The sequence below is a fragment of the Misgurnus anguillicaudatus genome, chromosome 4 (genome assembly GCF_027580225.2).
Source record: "Misgurnus anguillicaudatus chromosome 4, ASM2758022v2, whole genome shotgun sequence".
Classification (NCBI taxonomy): Eukaryota; Metazoa; Chordata; class Actinopteri; order Cypriniformes; family Cobitidae; genus Misgurnus; species Misgurnus anguillicaudatus.
This window is the reverse complement of record NC_073340.2, coordinates 21,461,978-21,479,150: the sequence shown is the minus strand read 5'-3', so window position 1 is coordinate 21,479,150 and position 17,173 is coordinate 21,461,978. Positions and strand designations below refer to the sequence as shown.

The window sequence follows — 17,173 nt, the reverse complement described above, 5'->3', positions numbered from 1 at the left end:
AGGGAAATGTCATATTCACAAAGCCAAATTTAGTAATTCTAAACATTCTTTTATTACTTTTGGTAAGGAGACGGAACAGTACATCAAATCCATCCATAATTCAAAAAATAAGGCGGCTACTAAAACCATTCAGTTATGCTCTAATGTATTTATTTGAAACTCCCCCTGGCTCTGCTCTTGTCTGTTATTTGTTGTTTCTGTATTAATGACTGTATTTGTGTGTTCTTACTGTTTGTATCATAAAGATAGAATAAAGGGAAAAAATGGGTAAAGAGACAGGACGTGAGTGAAACTGAGGTGGCTGGTTGCTGAAACCACACCCACCTAGCTCGCAGGTAGTGACAGCAGTGGCAGCTCACCCGTCACTCAAGTGGCCACGCCCTTAATTATGCACAACTTTAAGGCTTAATTTAAACGGATGAGTTAGAAAAAAATCCACCCCCCTCACAGTTGTCATCAAGGGAAGAATTAGCTATATACACCAAAACACTTTGTACCAGTCGATTAAAGAAATTGGAAGGTTGCCCCTCGGTCTGGACCCAGGGAACACACATATACTAACAAAAACGCATACCTTGTAAGTTACTTTAGATAAAATAAATGTACTTTTATTAGTCTGTATTATTAACCCCATTACCTTAAATCTGCTAACTCAACCAGGTGAGCTAAATAAAGAGTAAAGATGACAAAACATTTAAAAGATCCAAAATACAGAAGAAAAATCACAGCATTCTTATAATTCATCACCAACATCTGAAACTCTCAGATCCCTTTAATTTAGTTACCACGCCCTCTTGTGTTAACCTATTGTCATAACAGGTTTACAACGTTCAAACAACCAGTCTACTATATTAAACTCATTTGTTTTTATAGATTTCAAACAGAGTAAGAGCAAATAAGTTTTGGAACGTCTTGATGATAAAGAATAATAGTTTGAATATTTTATCCCGCTTGAATCATATAAAACATTTCAAACAAGCAAGTCATTGTGTTAACATCAAACTTTAGCAATCCTTTATTGAGGAGAACAGATCATATTCACTGTTTGCTACTGAAACATCACAACATCATACTGGGGACGTTCATTACACGGGCTCATTGGATGGTTAGAGAGAATCAGAGAGAAAGAGGAAGTACGCAAGCGCAAGAGAACTTGTCACGTTCTCAAAAAAACAAAAACAAAAAAACACTTGGGGCAGTAGTTTCCCCCTCTTACAAAGAAGCCCATCTCTCTCTTTTAACATTTAAGCCAAAAACTTGGAATAAATAAAATACTCTGTCTTGATTATTCTTTTCATTAATAGTTGTTGATATACACAGTGCAGATAAATGTCTTTGAGCATTCACTGCACAAAATTTACTTCTACCATCTGAACAGGAAATCCATCTTTAAATTGACCCCATTCTTAAATCTTAAAATGAAGCTTTTAAGTACATAGCTACAATTGTGTGTACCAGAGGGGGAAAACTGCAAAAATATATATACATAAACAATCATCTCATAAAATTCAATAAACACTCATTTTAAAGCTACACACCAGAGCAGGTGAAGTCAATGAATTGAAACAATAAAGGGAGGGAAGAAAACTTTTTAGAAGGCCTCCAGAGCACGTGTTTGTGTAAAAGATATGCACAGATGAGTAAAAAACGAGCTCATCTGTGGATTAAATGCATACCATGAAGATAATCAAATGATAAATGCACATATGAAAGTGTGTTATGCACGACCATGTACAAATGAGTGTGTTAAAGTATATGCGTATCAGTGTGAATAAGGGGTACATTCATCCATAGCCAACTGTCCTGTAAGCACACCCCTGCAGCAATGGACCACCTTTTACAGGCACAATTCAAAAACAAAAACCAATCCTAGATTAATGATAAAAAAAAAGAAAGATTAGAAACACTCAATGAATATTCAAGTACCTATCATCCAGTCCGAGGAGAGAGCGCCCACGCTTTCACTCCATTGTTAAAAGGAGAAAAAATATATATAGCTATATACACATACATATTTCTGCAGTTTCACTTTAGAAATACTCTACTTACCTTCTCATAGTTTCTCTTTTATAAAGATTTTAGTATTTTTTGTTTACCATTAACCAAATGTGAGTGCATTCAAACAATACCAATTGTGTCATACAATCTGTAAAAAAAAATTATAATAACTCTGAGTCAAGGTGATAAAGGGGGAAACCATCTTAAATTGTAAAATTTTGTTAGAGAACACAAACCAGAAGGCAAGCTGATGGGAGGATGGAGATGTGGGTTGGAGGAGAACAGAGGTAAATACAGGATTTAGTATGGTTTTACTATTTAATACACTTGCAAAAGTTCCTCCGTATGCGGTACCTCTAATAAAAAGTCCTCTCCATCCAGGGCAAGTTTGCCATAATCTGCCGCCAGATCATTGTTCTGTTTTTTTTTTTCATTTTAATTTTTCAGTTTAACAGCAAGCACCAAAAATGACACTAAAACAATTCCCCCACCCCACCCCCCAAAAAATCCACAACAGATACATAAAATTTTGTGGCCAGCAGCAGTTATGACACAGCAAAACAAGGTGCATGAGAGGGCTGTTTAATGGTTGCTGTCCAGCTGGATAGGCGCAGGGTTAGAGGGCATCGAAAACTGTGAGCAGGAACTGAGATAATATTTGGTGGACAGTATCTCTAAAAAGATGCACATGCGTGGTGTGAATGAGTCAAAAGGGAGTCCCGTCTGAGATACAAACAAGGCAACAGAGAAGCTCTCCACATTCAACAGAGGTCCAAAAGGCCCCGTTTCCGGTCCCTCTTGGTGCTCGCTGGCCCCACCCACCTCCGGATGAGGTCAGAGCTCACGTCTCCAAATAAGCATCCAGCAAAAATTGCTCAAGCAGTCTCGTCACTGCTTTAAATTTACACACCGATTTCAGGGGGGTGGGGGGGTTGAAATAAATTCCTCTCAACCATACAATGCCGTTTTAAAAAAAATTATAACATTTCTGAAGTTTCTCATCTTTAAAAAACAAGTAAGTTTTCCAGACTCGTTTAATATTTCCTATGCCTCCCTCAGAATCAAAACCAAAAAAAGTGTAAGCAAAGGGGTTTTCTCGTGTGACGCGAGGACATTCTCGTGAGGAGACAGAAGCCGTCGGCTGCTCGGGCTACCAGGGGTCGTCCAGGTCACCTCCGCTCTGCGACAAGGAGAAAACAAGAAAGGGAAAGAAATGAGCAAACAGAGAAAAACAAAAAGAGTAGAATACTTGACAAGTGAGAATCAGGGAATTAAAAAAAGAAAGAAAAAAAATCAAGGAAGGGTGTGAGACAGAAAACAAGAGTAATAGTCTTGATTCTTGGATTCAATTTAACCAAAAATGAATGATAAAGAAAAATAATAAATAATTACATTACGCATTTTTTTAAATTAGGCACTTATGACAGGAAGTACAAAGACAAACATGTTAATTCATCGTAGGCAAAGGGGAAAACAACCCATTAACACTTTAATATCACAGGAAGTCAAAAAAACATTCATCAGTAAACAATTAACATGTGTCCAAGAGGTAATACAAAAGTCAAAAAATAAATAAATAAAAACCACGCAAATTAAATGAGGGAAAAAAGACCTACAACGTCTGACCACAATTTTCATTGCAATTTAACAGATGCATTTCCTAAAAAACAGCTCTTCAGCAGAATTTTTTTTTTTGGCTCATGCAGGTCAGGTGCACACTTACCTCAAGCTATTTAACTTCCAATAACAAAGTAATTAAAAAAAAAAGTTTATATAAATGACCTGGGGTGTGCTTTGCACATCCACCCTTCACGAGTATGAGGTGACAAGTTCCCAAAATATGCATATGGCTTAAGCAGAATGTTAAAAATGACTTTCGTGAAATGTATCAATAAATGGCAGCAAAGACAAACGTGAATAGTTGAACTTGATTTATTTTGCAGCATGAAAAACAAAATAAATATAAATCTTTTGCCCAGAAAAAAAATATCAGAACTCGGGGAACAAATAAACCTGCAAACAACAAAGCTCAGATCTTCAACTCCGCACTGAGGTTTTATATTCATAACACTGAGTTTAATACAACAATGGCAGCTTTATGCACACACTTATGTCACCTGTTAAGAGGATTACAGAATTTGCATTACGCATTGACTTTGAAATAAAGTTAAAGTAATCAGCTTGACATTGTTTACTATGATCAGTAAGTCTAAGAAAACACAACTTAACTAATAAACAGTCAGATGACACAATTCATGTAGACAAATTTTTGCTTGCTTTACAAGAGCTCTGTGCAAATGCTGCAGAAGTACAGACATTCAAGATAAACCACGTTGCAGAATTACCTATTGTGTAGATGACAATACGTTCCCCTGAAGGTAATTCATTATGCATGTACTTTTACATTTCAAATGTATAATCATTTGCTGATTGGAATAGTGCAAGAGAAATGATTTACAGCTAAAGAGAATACAGCAAGAACAAAAGATGAGGTAAATAGTATTGATTGAGCCATCATAATCTCATATGGCCCATGCTTATAGAGTCAGTGCTTTTCCATTTGTGCTTATACCTTAAAGAGACACCTGGATAGTGGAGTTAACACTCAAAGAGCATACAAACTACAATCATATTTGAGAGTGCAGTCCAAATTATAGGCCAGTGAGAATAGAGATGAAGAGACAGAAGGAAAGAGAAGGAGATTATTATTTCACATGTTTGATACACACATCTCAAACTCTATATTTAAGAAAACAATACAAGCTGTACCTGATGTTTTCTACAGCACTTGCTATTATCCTAGAACCAAAACCAACCACAAGACCAACCCAGAATGCAGAGTACACATGCATAGCATGGTGGCACTAGAGCAAACAGACATATGCATCCTTGGCACAGCCCAGATTGTCCACTTTGTTATCAAGTCTTTTTTCTTTTAAATGTTTAAGTATTAGACTTTTACATTCAGAAATCCTTAACTGATCATTCTTCTCCATATAAAAACGGTGGGCTAAGTGCAGAGATACAGAAAAGTGCTTAATGCAGACAGAGCTGGGATATGCCAAGGTTAACCTCGCTTGCAGTTTCAGAGCAGGTTTTAAGTGCTAAGAATTTCTCATTAATATTAATCCTAAATGTATGCCCAGTAAATGGCTGACTAGTTTTTCTGTGTGCTGAGCTCACTTAGGCACAACAGACAAATGATAATACATTCATAAACCTGCAATGAAACTGGACCAACCTAGCAACCTGGGCCGAAGAGCAGGTTTGGGGTTTGATATCTGAGGGGTTAGGGGTTAGTTGGTACTAAAGGGTCATGCAGTGGGGGCGTCAGAGAGCTTGTCTAAAGACGGTGATGTGGTGGCTTCATCCTGGCTCTCCTCAGAGTTAAGGGCTTCAACGGCTGGGGATGGTGGGGGAGAGGGAGGGTCCTCCGGGGGGACGGAGCGTGTCGCGGCGCCTGTCCCGCAGGACAGCCGATAGCTGGAGAGCGCCTGCTCCAGCACGTGGCGGTATTCGCCTCTGTGGCTGAGACGGAACTGTCGTAGCGCCTCCAGCAAGTTGGCGGCAGCCGTGCTCCCATCTTCCTCCTCATGGCCCGCTGCTCCTCCCTGGTTGTCCTGGTGCAAGACCCCAGTGTCAGTGGACAGAGCAGGCTAAGAGACCCTGCTTATGGCAAGCCACCTCCCCATGACCTTACATTGCCCTTTCATTTAGAAAGAAGCAGGACTCCTGAGTGTGAAATAGTAAGCTGGCTTTCCAGCACGCGGTAGCAAATGCGTGTATGAATGAGGTTTACAGTGAATAAGTCGCAAACTCTTTTCGTGGTGAAACGTTTTAGAACAATACTCTTTTTACCAAGATGCAGACATACAAATACACACCACAAGCAGAGATGCTCAAAAAAGCCAAGGCGCGCACACTACGCCTCGCATTACACAAATGGACAGGCACTGCCCTTTATCTTTGAGTACCAGTTAGACTTAAGTAGGACATACGCTAATTACTAAATGTATCGTTCTTAAAGGAAAACACCACAGTTCTTCAACATTTTCCTATGTCCTTACCTTAACTTAGATTAATTAATACATACCTATCTTTTTCAATGCGTGCACTTAATCTTTGTACAGCCTGTTGTGAATGTGCCAGCACCTAGCCCAGCCCCACCCATTCCCCAGGATCCAAACAGGGATGAACCCAGAAGCCACCAAACACTTCCATGCTCTCCCCATTTAAAGACTGCAACATGAGTAAAGTATGGTGGCACGAAACAAAACGTGACAATTCTCTAAGCAGATCAAAAATGAGAACTATATTGCATGGCGGAAGAGCACTTAGCTTGCAGCACTTTGACCTCGGGCGCAGTAATATTGATGGAAGTTTGAGCGAGAGGGGGAGTAGTTGTTTTTTGGCCAATGTTTGCTTTTATTCGATAGATAGTCATTAAGGAGATGGCAGAAATGCATAGGGGGAAGAGAGGGGTATGGGATTGGCAAAGGACCTCGAGCCGGGATTCGAACTCGGGTCGCAAGAAGTGCGTCTGCACCATGTGTCGGAGCACCGTACACTACACCATCGGCTCCGACTAGATCTTATTTTTTATCCGCTAAGAAAATCGCCACGTTTAACTCTGTACCACAATACTTACTGGTGTAACTACTCATGTAACAGTCTTCAAATAGGGAAAACATGAAAGTGTCCGGCGGCCTCCAAACTCATCCCTGCCTGGATCCCAAGAAATGAATAGGGGCCAGGCCAAATGCCAACACATCCACAACACGCCGTACAAAGATCCAGTGCACGCACTAAAAAAAGACAGGAATGCACTCATTCGTCCAAGCCGAGGCAAGAACATAGCAAAACATTGAAAAAACTGTGGTGTTTTCCTTCAAATGATCAAGGGAATAAACCTATGCATGAGACCCACGTTAAGCCAAAATATTCTAACAAAGATGGAGTTAAGTTTAAACAATGAGAAAAATCAAGTCACCTCTGGATCCTATTTGATTTTTACTTATAATAATAATAAACTGTAAGGAACTACTCACCCCATCTTCTTCTCTATGTGGGTTTAACCTGTTGTAAACCGCCTCAATTACACTACGTCTGGAAATAAGAAAGAGAGATTGCTATTAAATAAACACACAGTAAAATGTTCAATAAAACTCATTTTATATTAATTTTGGACCCCTACGTTTGCTAGCAAGACCCCCTCCTGGTGGCAAGTTGGGGATGGTCTCGGGACGGAGGTTGTGCATGATGTGGCTTAGATCCGGGACGCCGTCCTCCCCTGCCTTCTCCATCATTTCTGCAGGGTGAAACAGTTTGCAATCGCATTACACAGATGTGGGGAACCTTTGAAAAAGGATGCCTTAAAATGGAACATATCATCCATCAGGACTGCTGAAAGCTTAGGCACAGGATCAATCAACCCACACTTATAAAGAGAGGATGAGCCAATAACGTCCAGATGGTATATAAGAGCTGGAGAGAGAATGTTGAACAGGTTTCATCACAGCTGTCCTAACAACATATCTAGTGGAAAACACTTAAGAATTTAAAGATTTGTTCTAACATTCCCCGGCATTGAGGACAAGACATCCATATGAGGCTCCAGACAGTGCAGAACATGTCAAGATGTTGAGAGAGAAGAACCAGAGGGGATAAGAAAAGGAGTGTGATTTAAATTGTATTTAAAAAGTGGAGATCACCAGACCTAACAGACTTACGTTAAACTTTGCTGCTATTAGGGCTGTAACAATGATTTAATAATTGTCTCATCGCAAGTGTTTGATCTCATCGCGATGATTTCTGATCACCGCAATGATTGCACATCTCTCTAAAAAACACAAGGGGGAGCTGCAGCGCCTGTATAAACTAGACCGTATCAGATTACTTTTAAATATGTGTTATAATATCATAATATTAATAATATAAAATCTTTTGCAATATTTACCTTGCAAAAGATTTAATTTAAATAATCACATCAATGTGTGAAAATAATTTCATGAACAAACAAAAACAATTAACAATTAACCGTCAGCCAAATTTTAAAATCGTGACAGCTTTAGCTTGTGTTTTTGAATTACAAGATCGAAAAATGGATTATGGTTTATTCTCTTTTCAAAAAGGGCTGTTGTCAGTATAGATCAAGGGCATCGTTTCATGTCTTACCTTCCACACGAGCCTCCAGGGACTTGTCCAACTCGGCCTCTCTCTTTACAGCCTCCTCCGATACCTTTGGCGCATTGGGGAAACAAACTAGAACAACACTCATGTTGTCACGGCTTCCCTGGTTAAGAAATAAAAAAGATGGCATATTAAAAAAAGATTTTCACTGGATTAAAACATAACCTGTCGAGTAACTGTGCATGTGTGTTTATACAACCGCTTCTACTGTAAACCACTATAAATCTAGACTGCCTCCTATTTCGCCAATATTTACCACGGATGGAAATTTGTGACATCTATTCATACTAAAGACACTAACCAGACCTTCACAGTGACACATCTTTCAAGTGAAAGGGGAAAAAACAAGAGCGTAGTTTCCAGTGAATGTACATGCCATACATCATGAAAATGCATGGGGTACACTGTACAAGCCAATAATATATTCAAGAGCTATGACCTCACTCGCAGGGTCTCTGGCTCTGTCCTAACATCTGGAAAGCTGGTGTCTACAGTCAGAGGGCATGTGATTTTTGGAGGGTTTCTTGATGGCCATGAATGATGAAACCACAAAGAAATCATAAGCAAAGGGGGACACGAGGCACCAGAATTCTTATACGCAGCAGTCAATGGAAAAAGGGAGTGGGGCTTTTTAAAATATAATCACGAGTTTTACACAGCAGGTCTGTCTAATGGGAACAACAGAACCCCTGCGCTTACGTAAAGCCTCAATAATTCGGCTACATTAAGCTGTGCGACTAATGCAAACCAGAACTCGCAATGAGTTTTGATTGAGGATTCAAAGTAGTAAACCCAAGAATGCTTAAGATGGCATCTCCTCACCTTATGTAAACAAGTGTCCACTACAGAGTTGCAGACCTTCTCCAAATCATCCCACACCTCTAATCGAGAGCGCACAAAATCACATAGCTCCTCGTTGCTCATCACATCCCAGATGCCATCGCAAGCGAGCACCACAAACTCATCCTCATCTGAAACGCGGGGGATCTCAAACACATCCGGTTCCGGAGATACCAGCTGCTCGGTGGGACCCTTCCCATCCACGCACTTGTAGTCATAGTCCCCCAGAGCCCGCGACACAGCCAGAGAACCATTCACCCTTTGGATCATTACAGAACCTCCCGCATTCTGAATGCGCTCTTTTTCACGTGGATTACAAGGCTTGTGATCTTGAGTAAAGAAGCGCACCTGCCCGGCACGACTGAGCACGGCGCGGGAGTCGCCGCAGTTCATGAAGTAGAGGTGCTCGGGCGACACCAGCACGCCGACTGCGGTGGATCCGCTACGGTCCAAGCCGTTGCGCAGGTCGGCGAAACTGCGCATATACTCGTCGATCTTCAGGAAGCCAGAGCGAATGCCGCTTTTAACGCTCTCTACGGAGTCTGCGCCTGCACGGAAATCTTCACTGTTGGTTATGATGTGATCCAAAAGGTGTTTGGAGCAATAGTTGGCCACGCGGGAGCCGGCGTGACCATCGTACACGGCGAAGAACGACCAGTCGTCCAGGCTGTGGGGAAGACCCACCACAGCTGTGTGCGCATCCTCCATCTCGACCCGCCATCCCTGCATGCTGCTCAGGCCATAATGCAGACCGTTACCCGCCCCGTGAGCATTGTGTTTTTCCGTCTTCGGTTTGTCCAAGAAGGCCCCCATGGCTTAGGACACCGTCTGCAAAATAAACATAAGACATTAAATTATACGGTGCAGGACAAAACGTATACAGTACTCATGTATTAAGTAAATATTTAAAAACTGCAGTATAATATAGCATTGTTTGAAAGGTTAACAACTTTATTTAAATCACAACAGTGAATATATAAGTATCTGCCACACACTTAAGCAGGACCTTTTGAAAAGGGAACTGTCACAGTGACAGATTGGGACTATTTTTTGAGAATTTTTTTTCTAACACTGTAGAAAAGTCATTTACAACTAAGGAGTACCAAAAACATTAGCATACACAGGAAAACATTTTAAAGGTGCAGTGTGTAATTTTTAGAAGGATCTCTTGACAGAAATGCAAAAATAATATACAAAACTATATAATCAGGGGTGTATAAAGACCTTTCATAATGAACCGTTACGTGTTTATTACCTTAGAACGAGACATTTTTAACTACATACAAAGAGTGTCCCCTTACATGGAAGTCACCATTTTGTGCCGCCATTTTTCTACAGAAGCCCTTAACAGACAATTTTTTACTAAGTTGTCTCCAACAATGACATGTTTGTCCGGTGGCAGCTACCGTAGCTTCTTTATTTGTTTCCAAAGCAAGGGGTGAGCAGTGGACTGAGCCGTTGGTTGCAATTCGCAACCTCACCACTAGATGCCGCTAAAATTTACACACTCCACCTTTAAATTACGCTAAATGACGAACTGTTTTCAGAAAAGTCGAATTTTACAGATGCATAACGATTAATCACGATTAATCTAAAACAGAATAAACTTTTTGTTTACATTATATGTGTGTGAATGGTGTATAATAACTTTGTATAGATAAATGCACACACATGCATGTATATATTAAAAAATGTTAACATGTGTAAATACATTTGTATATTTATGTATAATTTATAAATATAAATACTTAATATATATATTTTTATCTTAACATTATACATGCATGTGTGCATATTTATATACATAATTATTATTATACACAGTTTACACACATATATGATGTAAACAAAAACTCCTATTTTGCTATAGATTAATCGTGATTAATCGTTATGCATCTGTAAAATTGACCCAAGTCATCATAACCTGAAATGAAAAGTATATTCTATGCAATGTAAAATTTATCTAAGTGAGAACGGAAATTTTAAGAATGCTTTAAACCTGCTTGGACAAAAATTATTCAATATTGCAAACAAGACTTTAATGAAGGAAATAAAAGTCACAGCTATACAGTAGCATAAAGGCAAGTTTTCTCTGAAATGCAAGATCTGGCCATTTAACAGAGGAGGCAAGCATAAGCAAGGCTGGACAATAAAAACAGCCTGATGGCCTGGGGTCAGCCTGAACGATGCCCGGGCCAGTTGACAGAACTGTCACTGGCCCAATTGGGCCAGTGCGGCAGAGTCACGAAAGTTAATAATTTGCACGCGTTTTGAGGCCTTGCCAATTTAAATATTCAATCAACAAAGACGCAAAACAGATGTTAATGTTCTACTCACGCACTGTTTAAGTTTGGTCTGTGCGCACATTCAATGCATGCTCCAGGAAAGCTGCTTCTCAAGACAGACCGTGTATATGCGTAAATGGTTCAGACAGCGTGCAAATACGGAGTTACAGTTCAGAAATAAAATACATGTGTAACCGCATATTGGACCTGTATGCATTAGGGTTTAAAGTGATAGGACCCTAATACAAATTTGCATTCGTTTTAGTGTAGATTAATCAAACAAATAGTGTTGCCACACGATTAGTTGCGACTAATCATTTGCAGAATAAAAGTTTTTGTTTACATAATATATGTGGGTGTACTGGGTATAATAATTATTTATGTATATAATTAAGAAACATTTGCATGTGTATATACATGTTTATTTATATACAAATTATATTATATATAAATATAAACATTTATTATATAAATATATTTTTTCTTAAATTATACATGTATATATGTGTGTATTTATATATACATAATTATTTTTTTACACAGTACACATATATATTATGTAAACAAAAAAAAATGATTCTGCAAACGATTAGTCGCAACTAGTCGTGATGCAGCACTACAAACAACAGAAAGAAAAAAATCTCACTGTTTTTTCTTTATTTAGAAATAAATGCAATTTTAATTTATTAATTTGTATGTTTGTTTTGTTGTTTGTTTTTACTTTTATTATTGTCTTAAACAATATTTGAAATTTATGAGTTAGGAAAGTCGTTTTTAGTGCTATAACCTTATTAATTAAGGCTACATGGGTCAAAAACAATAAAGGCAATAATCAGGCCTGTTTTACTTTAGTGGTTTTTGGTGGGGCCAGTGCAAATTTTGGCAAGACCAGTAGAAGCGTTAGTGTTGAGTCCTGATAAGGATGTTTTAAAAAAGGTCTCTGGACACATGGGCAACACAGACAGATGGGGTGTGTCAGAACCGTAACACAAGGTCTTGCATCATGTTTCATCTCAAGTGTCATTTCTATCATAGACTACTGTACGCTTCTGAGACAAACTGTCTTTTGCTATCTTTACCTCATCTGCATGACGCACATGTACACAGGCATCAAGCGTATGCATGAAAACAGACACGTACTGCACAACCATCAACCGCACATAAGCATTCGATAAGGTGACAGAAGCTAAACAAATTTTTATTTTATTGAGAGTCCACATCTGAATGCAGGATTAGAAAGTGTGGAGCAGCTTTAAGCTGCTTTGGGCAAACCTCAACCTTAAGACCATTACATGACTCCAGGAATAGCCACTGAAATGTATTACAAGCCCAAATAAGCCATTAGACAAATGGAACAGGAGCTACCCTGTGAGCTATGCGATCACCACCCGGGACCTTGACCTAGCAAACAATAAAAGCAAGTAGGCGACTAACCAGCAGTCACTCAAACTTTGCCAGTCGATATTACAGGAAGGGTCATGGGATAGGTCAAATAACAGTGTGCCCAGCCCAGCCCTCTCTCTTTCTCTTGATACGCTCCTCTTTGCAGGTCTGTTTATCCATCAGAAGAATGGGAACTGGCAACAGTCAGCAGGAACGACTTCCAGTGAAAGTTCCAGCAAACATCAGGAAGGATCAGGGACTCATAGCCAGAGCATGGGACTAAGCTAGACAAACCCAGATGGGTGGTGCCTATGCTCAGCTTCTTTGCTCACAACTCCACACACGACAGGCATGGAAGGCATGTGCCCAAAAAAGGCGGTTGGGTACTGAAGAGCGAGGCTGGATCGGGGCACTGGTTGTTGTGCAGTGTCATGGCTCGGCTGGCCAGGCTGTCGGCTTGACCAGACCACCCCCCTCTGAGCAAGACACTATTTATAACCATTCAAACTTGGATTGAGTTACTTGCTTCTGAAAGTGGACTGGGCTTTCTGCATCTTTAGGGCAGTCATTCATGTGAGGATGCATGGCTTCTTTCCAGCCTTCACACAGTCCAGAGACCAGAGTCCTTGTTAGATCCTCCTTATTCCAAAGCCTTGAAGCTTGGATGATCTCTGTCAAAAGTAAAGAGGCTAATCCATCATGCAATGCTTGCTTTGATCAAACCCTGCCATTAGCATGGCAGATACGCTTGAGAGCTTTGTTAATGCTCGGGCTTAAAAAAAAGGCACACAAGACCAGGTGCAGAAAACATATGCGTATATCAGATCAAACGCTAATGAACAGGTACAACGTCAGGAAATGGGGAGCTGGAAAGGTGGCTCGGTGTGAACCTAAAGAAGGTTGTGGGAAGGAAAGCAAACTGAGTTTACAAATCTCCCGACCACAAACTAACAGAAAATGTTTACTACAGAAGTTGTGCTTGATTTAAAGGCGGAGTCCACGATGTTTGAAAAACGCTTTGGAAAATGAGACGGGCCGACTACCAAAACACACTTATAGCCAATCAAATCAAATCAAATGCCGGGTTGCGTATGTGTGGGGCGGGTCTATCAACAGAAGGTCCAGATTCTATTGGGGTAGGGGCGTGTTTGTTTAGGTGATTTCAAATATCAACATTGGCTTTCAAACATCATGGACTCCGCCTTTAACTGTTGAACCAAGCATTTTCAACTGGTGAATTTCTTTTTTTTCTTTAAAACGCCATGCCGGCTTCTAAGGCTATACTTATGGTCAGAATAAAGTCTAATTATATAAAGTAAGATTGGAAAAGATTCATTTAATCTAAAAGTCGTAGAACTATGTTTAAATTATCCTGATTAAACACTGGTTAATTTAAATAAACATTCCCAATATCATTTCCAACTATAGTGTACTACAAAAAGATTTCAAAAGGATTATGGTGCAGCAAAGTTGTGACAAACTGACGGAAGGGTTAATCTGCATATAATACACAAAATAGACCTGACAGCTCTTTGCACAAATGTGCTCTGAATTAACTAAAATGAATTAAATTAGTTTATCTATAAAAATTCAGTTCGGACAAACTCAAGACAAAGGAAAGTACATGACGATTTACTTTAACCACCACTTTAACACTTTAAGAATGCAAGTGTCAGCATAAAACATTGTGACATGCTGATCGTTTCAAACACCCTTTAAAAAAAGGCAATACATTTTAGCACATTCAATCAACTAACTAGATTCATTTTAGTTGGGACTACACTAATGATTCTCATGGTGTTAAAGCAGCACTGATGAAAATTTGGGGATCATCTCCGCAGATCCACCACTGCATTGGATAAATTGTATGAGTGTGCGCTCCTACAGCAACGTGATGCTCTTGACATCCATTTATCAGCGTGTATAGCTCGTATATGTAAAACACACACGTGATCACTGAACTAAGTTTTCTTTCTTGTTTAAGTGAACATAAACAGCTGGATGTTACTCAGTATATTGAAACTTAAAGCAATCTGTCTTGGGTCTTAAAGTGACAGTAGCCGTCAGAGCCGATGGTGTAGTGGGCAGCGCCACATATGGTGCTAACGCACTTCCCGCGACCCGAGTTCGAATCCCGGCTCGAGGTCCTTTGCCGATCCCATAACCCTCTCTCCACCCTCTTCTTTCCTGTCGTCTCTCAAAACTACTGTCTATCAATAAAGGCAAAAATGCCCCCCCCCAAAAAAGTGACAGTAGTAGTAGTGTCAGAAATGTGTTGATTTCATAACAAATATATTTACATTTAATACAGATGCCTGAACATTAAAACAAGGTATTTGTATTTGTCATGTTCTGAATAAAAAGTAGTTTAAAACCATTATTAACTGTCTGTTTTTTTTTACAATTTTCATTCAGGAGCAAAAAACTGCCCTTAAATTTGACAGGAGTAAAGATTTGTTATTTATCATGATAATTGTCGATATCGACTGATATGGAAAACATTTTCTTGATAATTTTTTTGGCCATATCGCCCAGCCCTATTTACAGCTTTAATACCAATAACCAATGAATGAAATCTTTTCATCTTTTACCCGCAGAAAAAAAAACTCATGGAGACATAGCAGCCCAAATATGAACTGCAGAGGACATGGCAACGCCACCCAGCACACAGCATCTCTCGCAGAGTTCACGCTATGGATATCTCTGGATAAATGTAAAAAGTTGAGTTGGAGGAAGTTCTTCTTAAATTTTCAGATATAGGCAATTAAAACAATTTTCACAATGCTTTTTGTAACCTATTGTTATGAAAGTACACATGAACGCTGCAGAATGAATAGCGGGTGTAGAGCGTTTTAGCCCATTACCTTAATAATGCGTGTTGACGAGAATTATGCGAGACGTAAATAAGAGAATAAGACGTGAACTTGAGCACAAATGTTCTGCGCATGTGCACAATGTATTTTTTCCATCCGATTGAGAAAATACTACGATTAACGCATTTCTCCTGCTGATCGGATCACATATCGCACTACACCACCCTCTTCAATATGATCGAAATTTGCATCTGATCGACCCCAATCATATTGATTAAGGGTTTTACATGAAGGCTTTTCAATACTACTGAGCCATCAATACGATTACAAACTGATTATTTGGTTGCATGTAAACATACCTAATATGCTTTACAAAATGCAAAAAAAATACACACAGAAAAAAACTAAATTGAAAAACATAAATGCCTGATCAACTAAAAGCTTGTCTAAATAATGTCTTCAATTGCTTTTTAACTCATTCCCGCCAGCCTTCCAGGAAAATTTTCTTCTAGAAATATATACACATACAAATATATCAAATAAAAGAACAAACCCTCTGCTTTCAAACAAACAAACAGACAAACAAACAGGTAAAACAACGTTTCATCCTATCTTTATTTGTTCTCTTTTTATAGCCTCTTAAATATGGGTAGGTTCTAGTGATTGGCCATTTTATATACATGTACTTAGTAAATTAAACTTTACATTGTAAATGAAGGCTATACATTACTGCACTACTGTTAAATCCATCATCATGCTGTCTGTGTAGAAACCGAAAATGTGTTCCTCAATCAAGATTACTGGTGGGATTTATTATAGCATCATGCGCATTTCTTCTTGAGTTGAACTTTTTCAACTTGCACGGAAGACCTGTTTGAGGCAAGTAACGCGTGTTTGCATCAATAACAAGCCCAATTTGTGTCATTCGCATTGCCCCACGCGAATTTGCATCTTTACATTGATGTTGTATATAATCTACACGCGCAAATAATTAATCCACACCTCAGATTTAAAAGACAGTCGTGCTGCTGCTTTTTGTTTGTCGCACTTCTGTTGGGTGTGTGTGCACGCAAATTAAATCTGACACCAGCATTGCAAGCAGAGTTAACGCAGGTAGCGCACAGTGACTGGATATCAACTCACTGTGGCGTTTATAAGCGTGCAGATCATGCGGACACGCACATTAACAAAAGTGCAGGAAATATAAAACTGACAGATTTGGATGGACAAACCGAAAAACCGCAATTCACATGCACGTATTGCACCGTGGGGGTCGAACCGAACGGTTCAATAATGTATTGAGAATTGTGGCATTCCTAGTAGGTTCAGATTGAGAACAATTATCAAAACATACACAGAGTTTAAATTGTTGTTAAATTAGGTTTTGCTTCAGTTTTTTATAAATTGGGTAATAGCGGAATTACAAATTACAGTAAAAACTTGTCAAGAAAGCATCATTGGCAGGGAAAACGTTTTCTCTTAATTTAGGACATAACTCGGCAATGGCAAAGAAATAATTAAAAGACTCAACAGATTCAGCCACACATAATGACAAGGGCAGAGTATTCCAAAGCTTAGGGGCAACTGTCTGACAGGTCTCCCCGAGTTTAAAGATGTGTTTTGGGGACCCTCAGAAGGTTTTGGTCTGTGGAACGAAGAGTGCGA

The 17,173-nt window shown here is 39.3% G+C and overlaps 1 protein-coding gene across 2 annotated transcripts in view; it reads right to left on the bottom strand.

Moving 5' to 3' along the window:
* Positions 1-983: 983 nt before the first annotated feature.
* Positions 984-17,173, bottom strand: part of ppm1bb (protein phosphatase, Mg2+/Mn2+ dependent, 1Bb) — a 28,885-nt gene continuing 12,695 nt past the window's right edge. Inside the window, exons 2-6 of one of the 2 annotated variants that reach the window (XM_055175677.2) lie at positions 9,010-9,855; positions 8,173-8,290; positions 7,195-7,306; positions 7,047-7,104; positions 984-3,178 (exon numbers count right to left, since the gene is read on the bottom strand). In XM_055175677.2, coding sequence (XP_055031652.1) covers positions 3,149-3,178; positions 7,047-7,104; positions 7,195-7,306; positions 8,173-8,290; positions 9,010-9,840 — 1,149 coding nt within the window. In that variant the 5' untranslated portion in view covers positions 9,841-9,855 and the 3' untranslated portion in view covers positions 984-3,148. Of the gene's footprint in view, positions 3,179-3,914; positions 5,619-7,046; positions 7,105-7,194; positions 7,307-8,172; positions 8,291-9,009; positions 9,856-17,173 lie in introns of those variants that run through there. The other variant, XM_055175676.2, reaches the window with a different exon arrangement.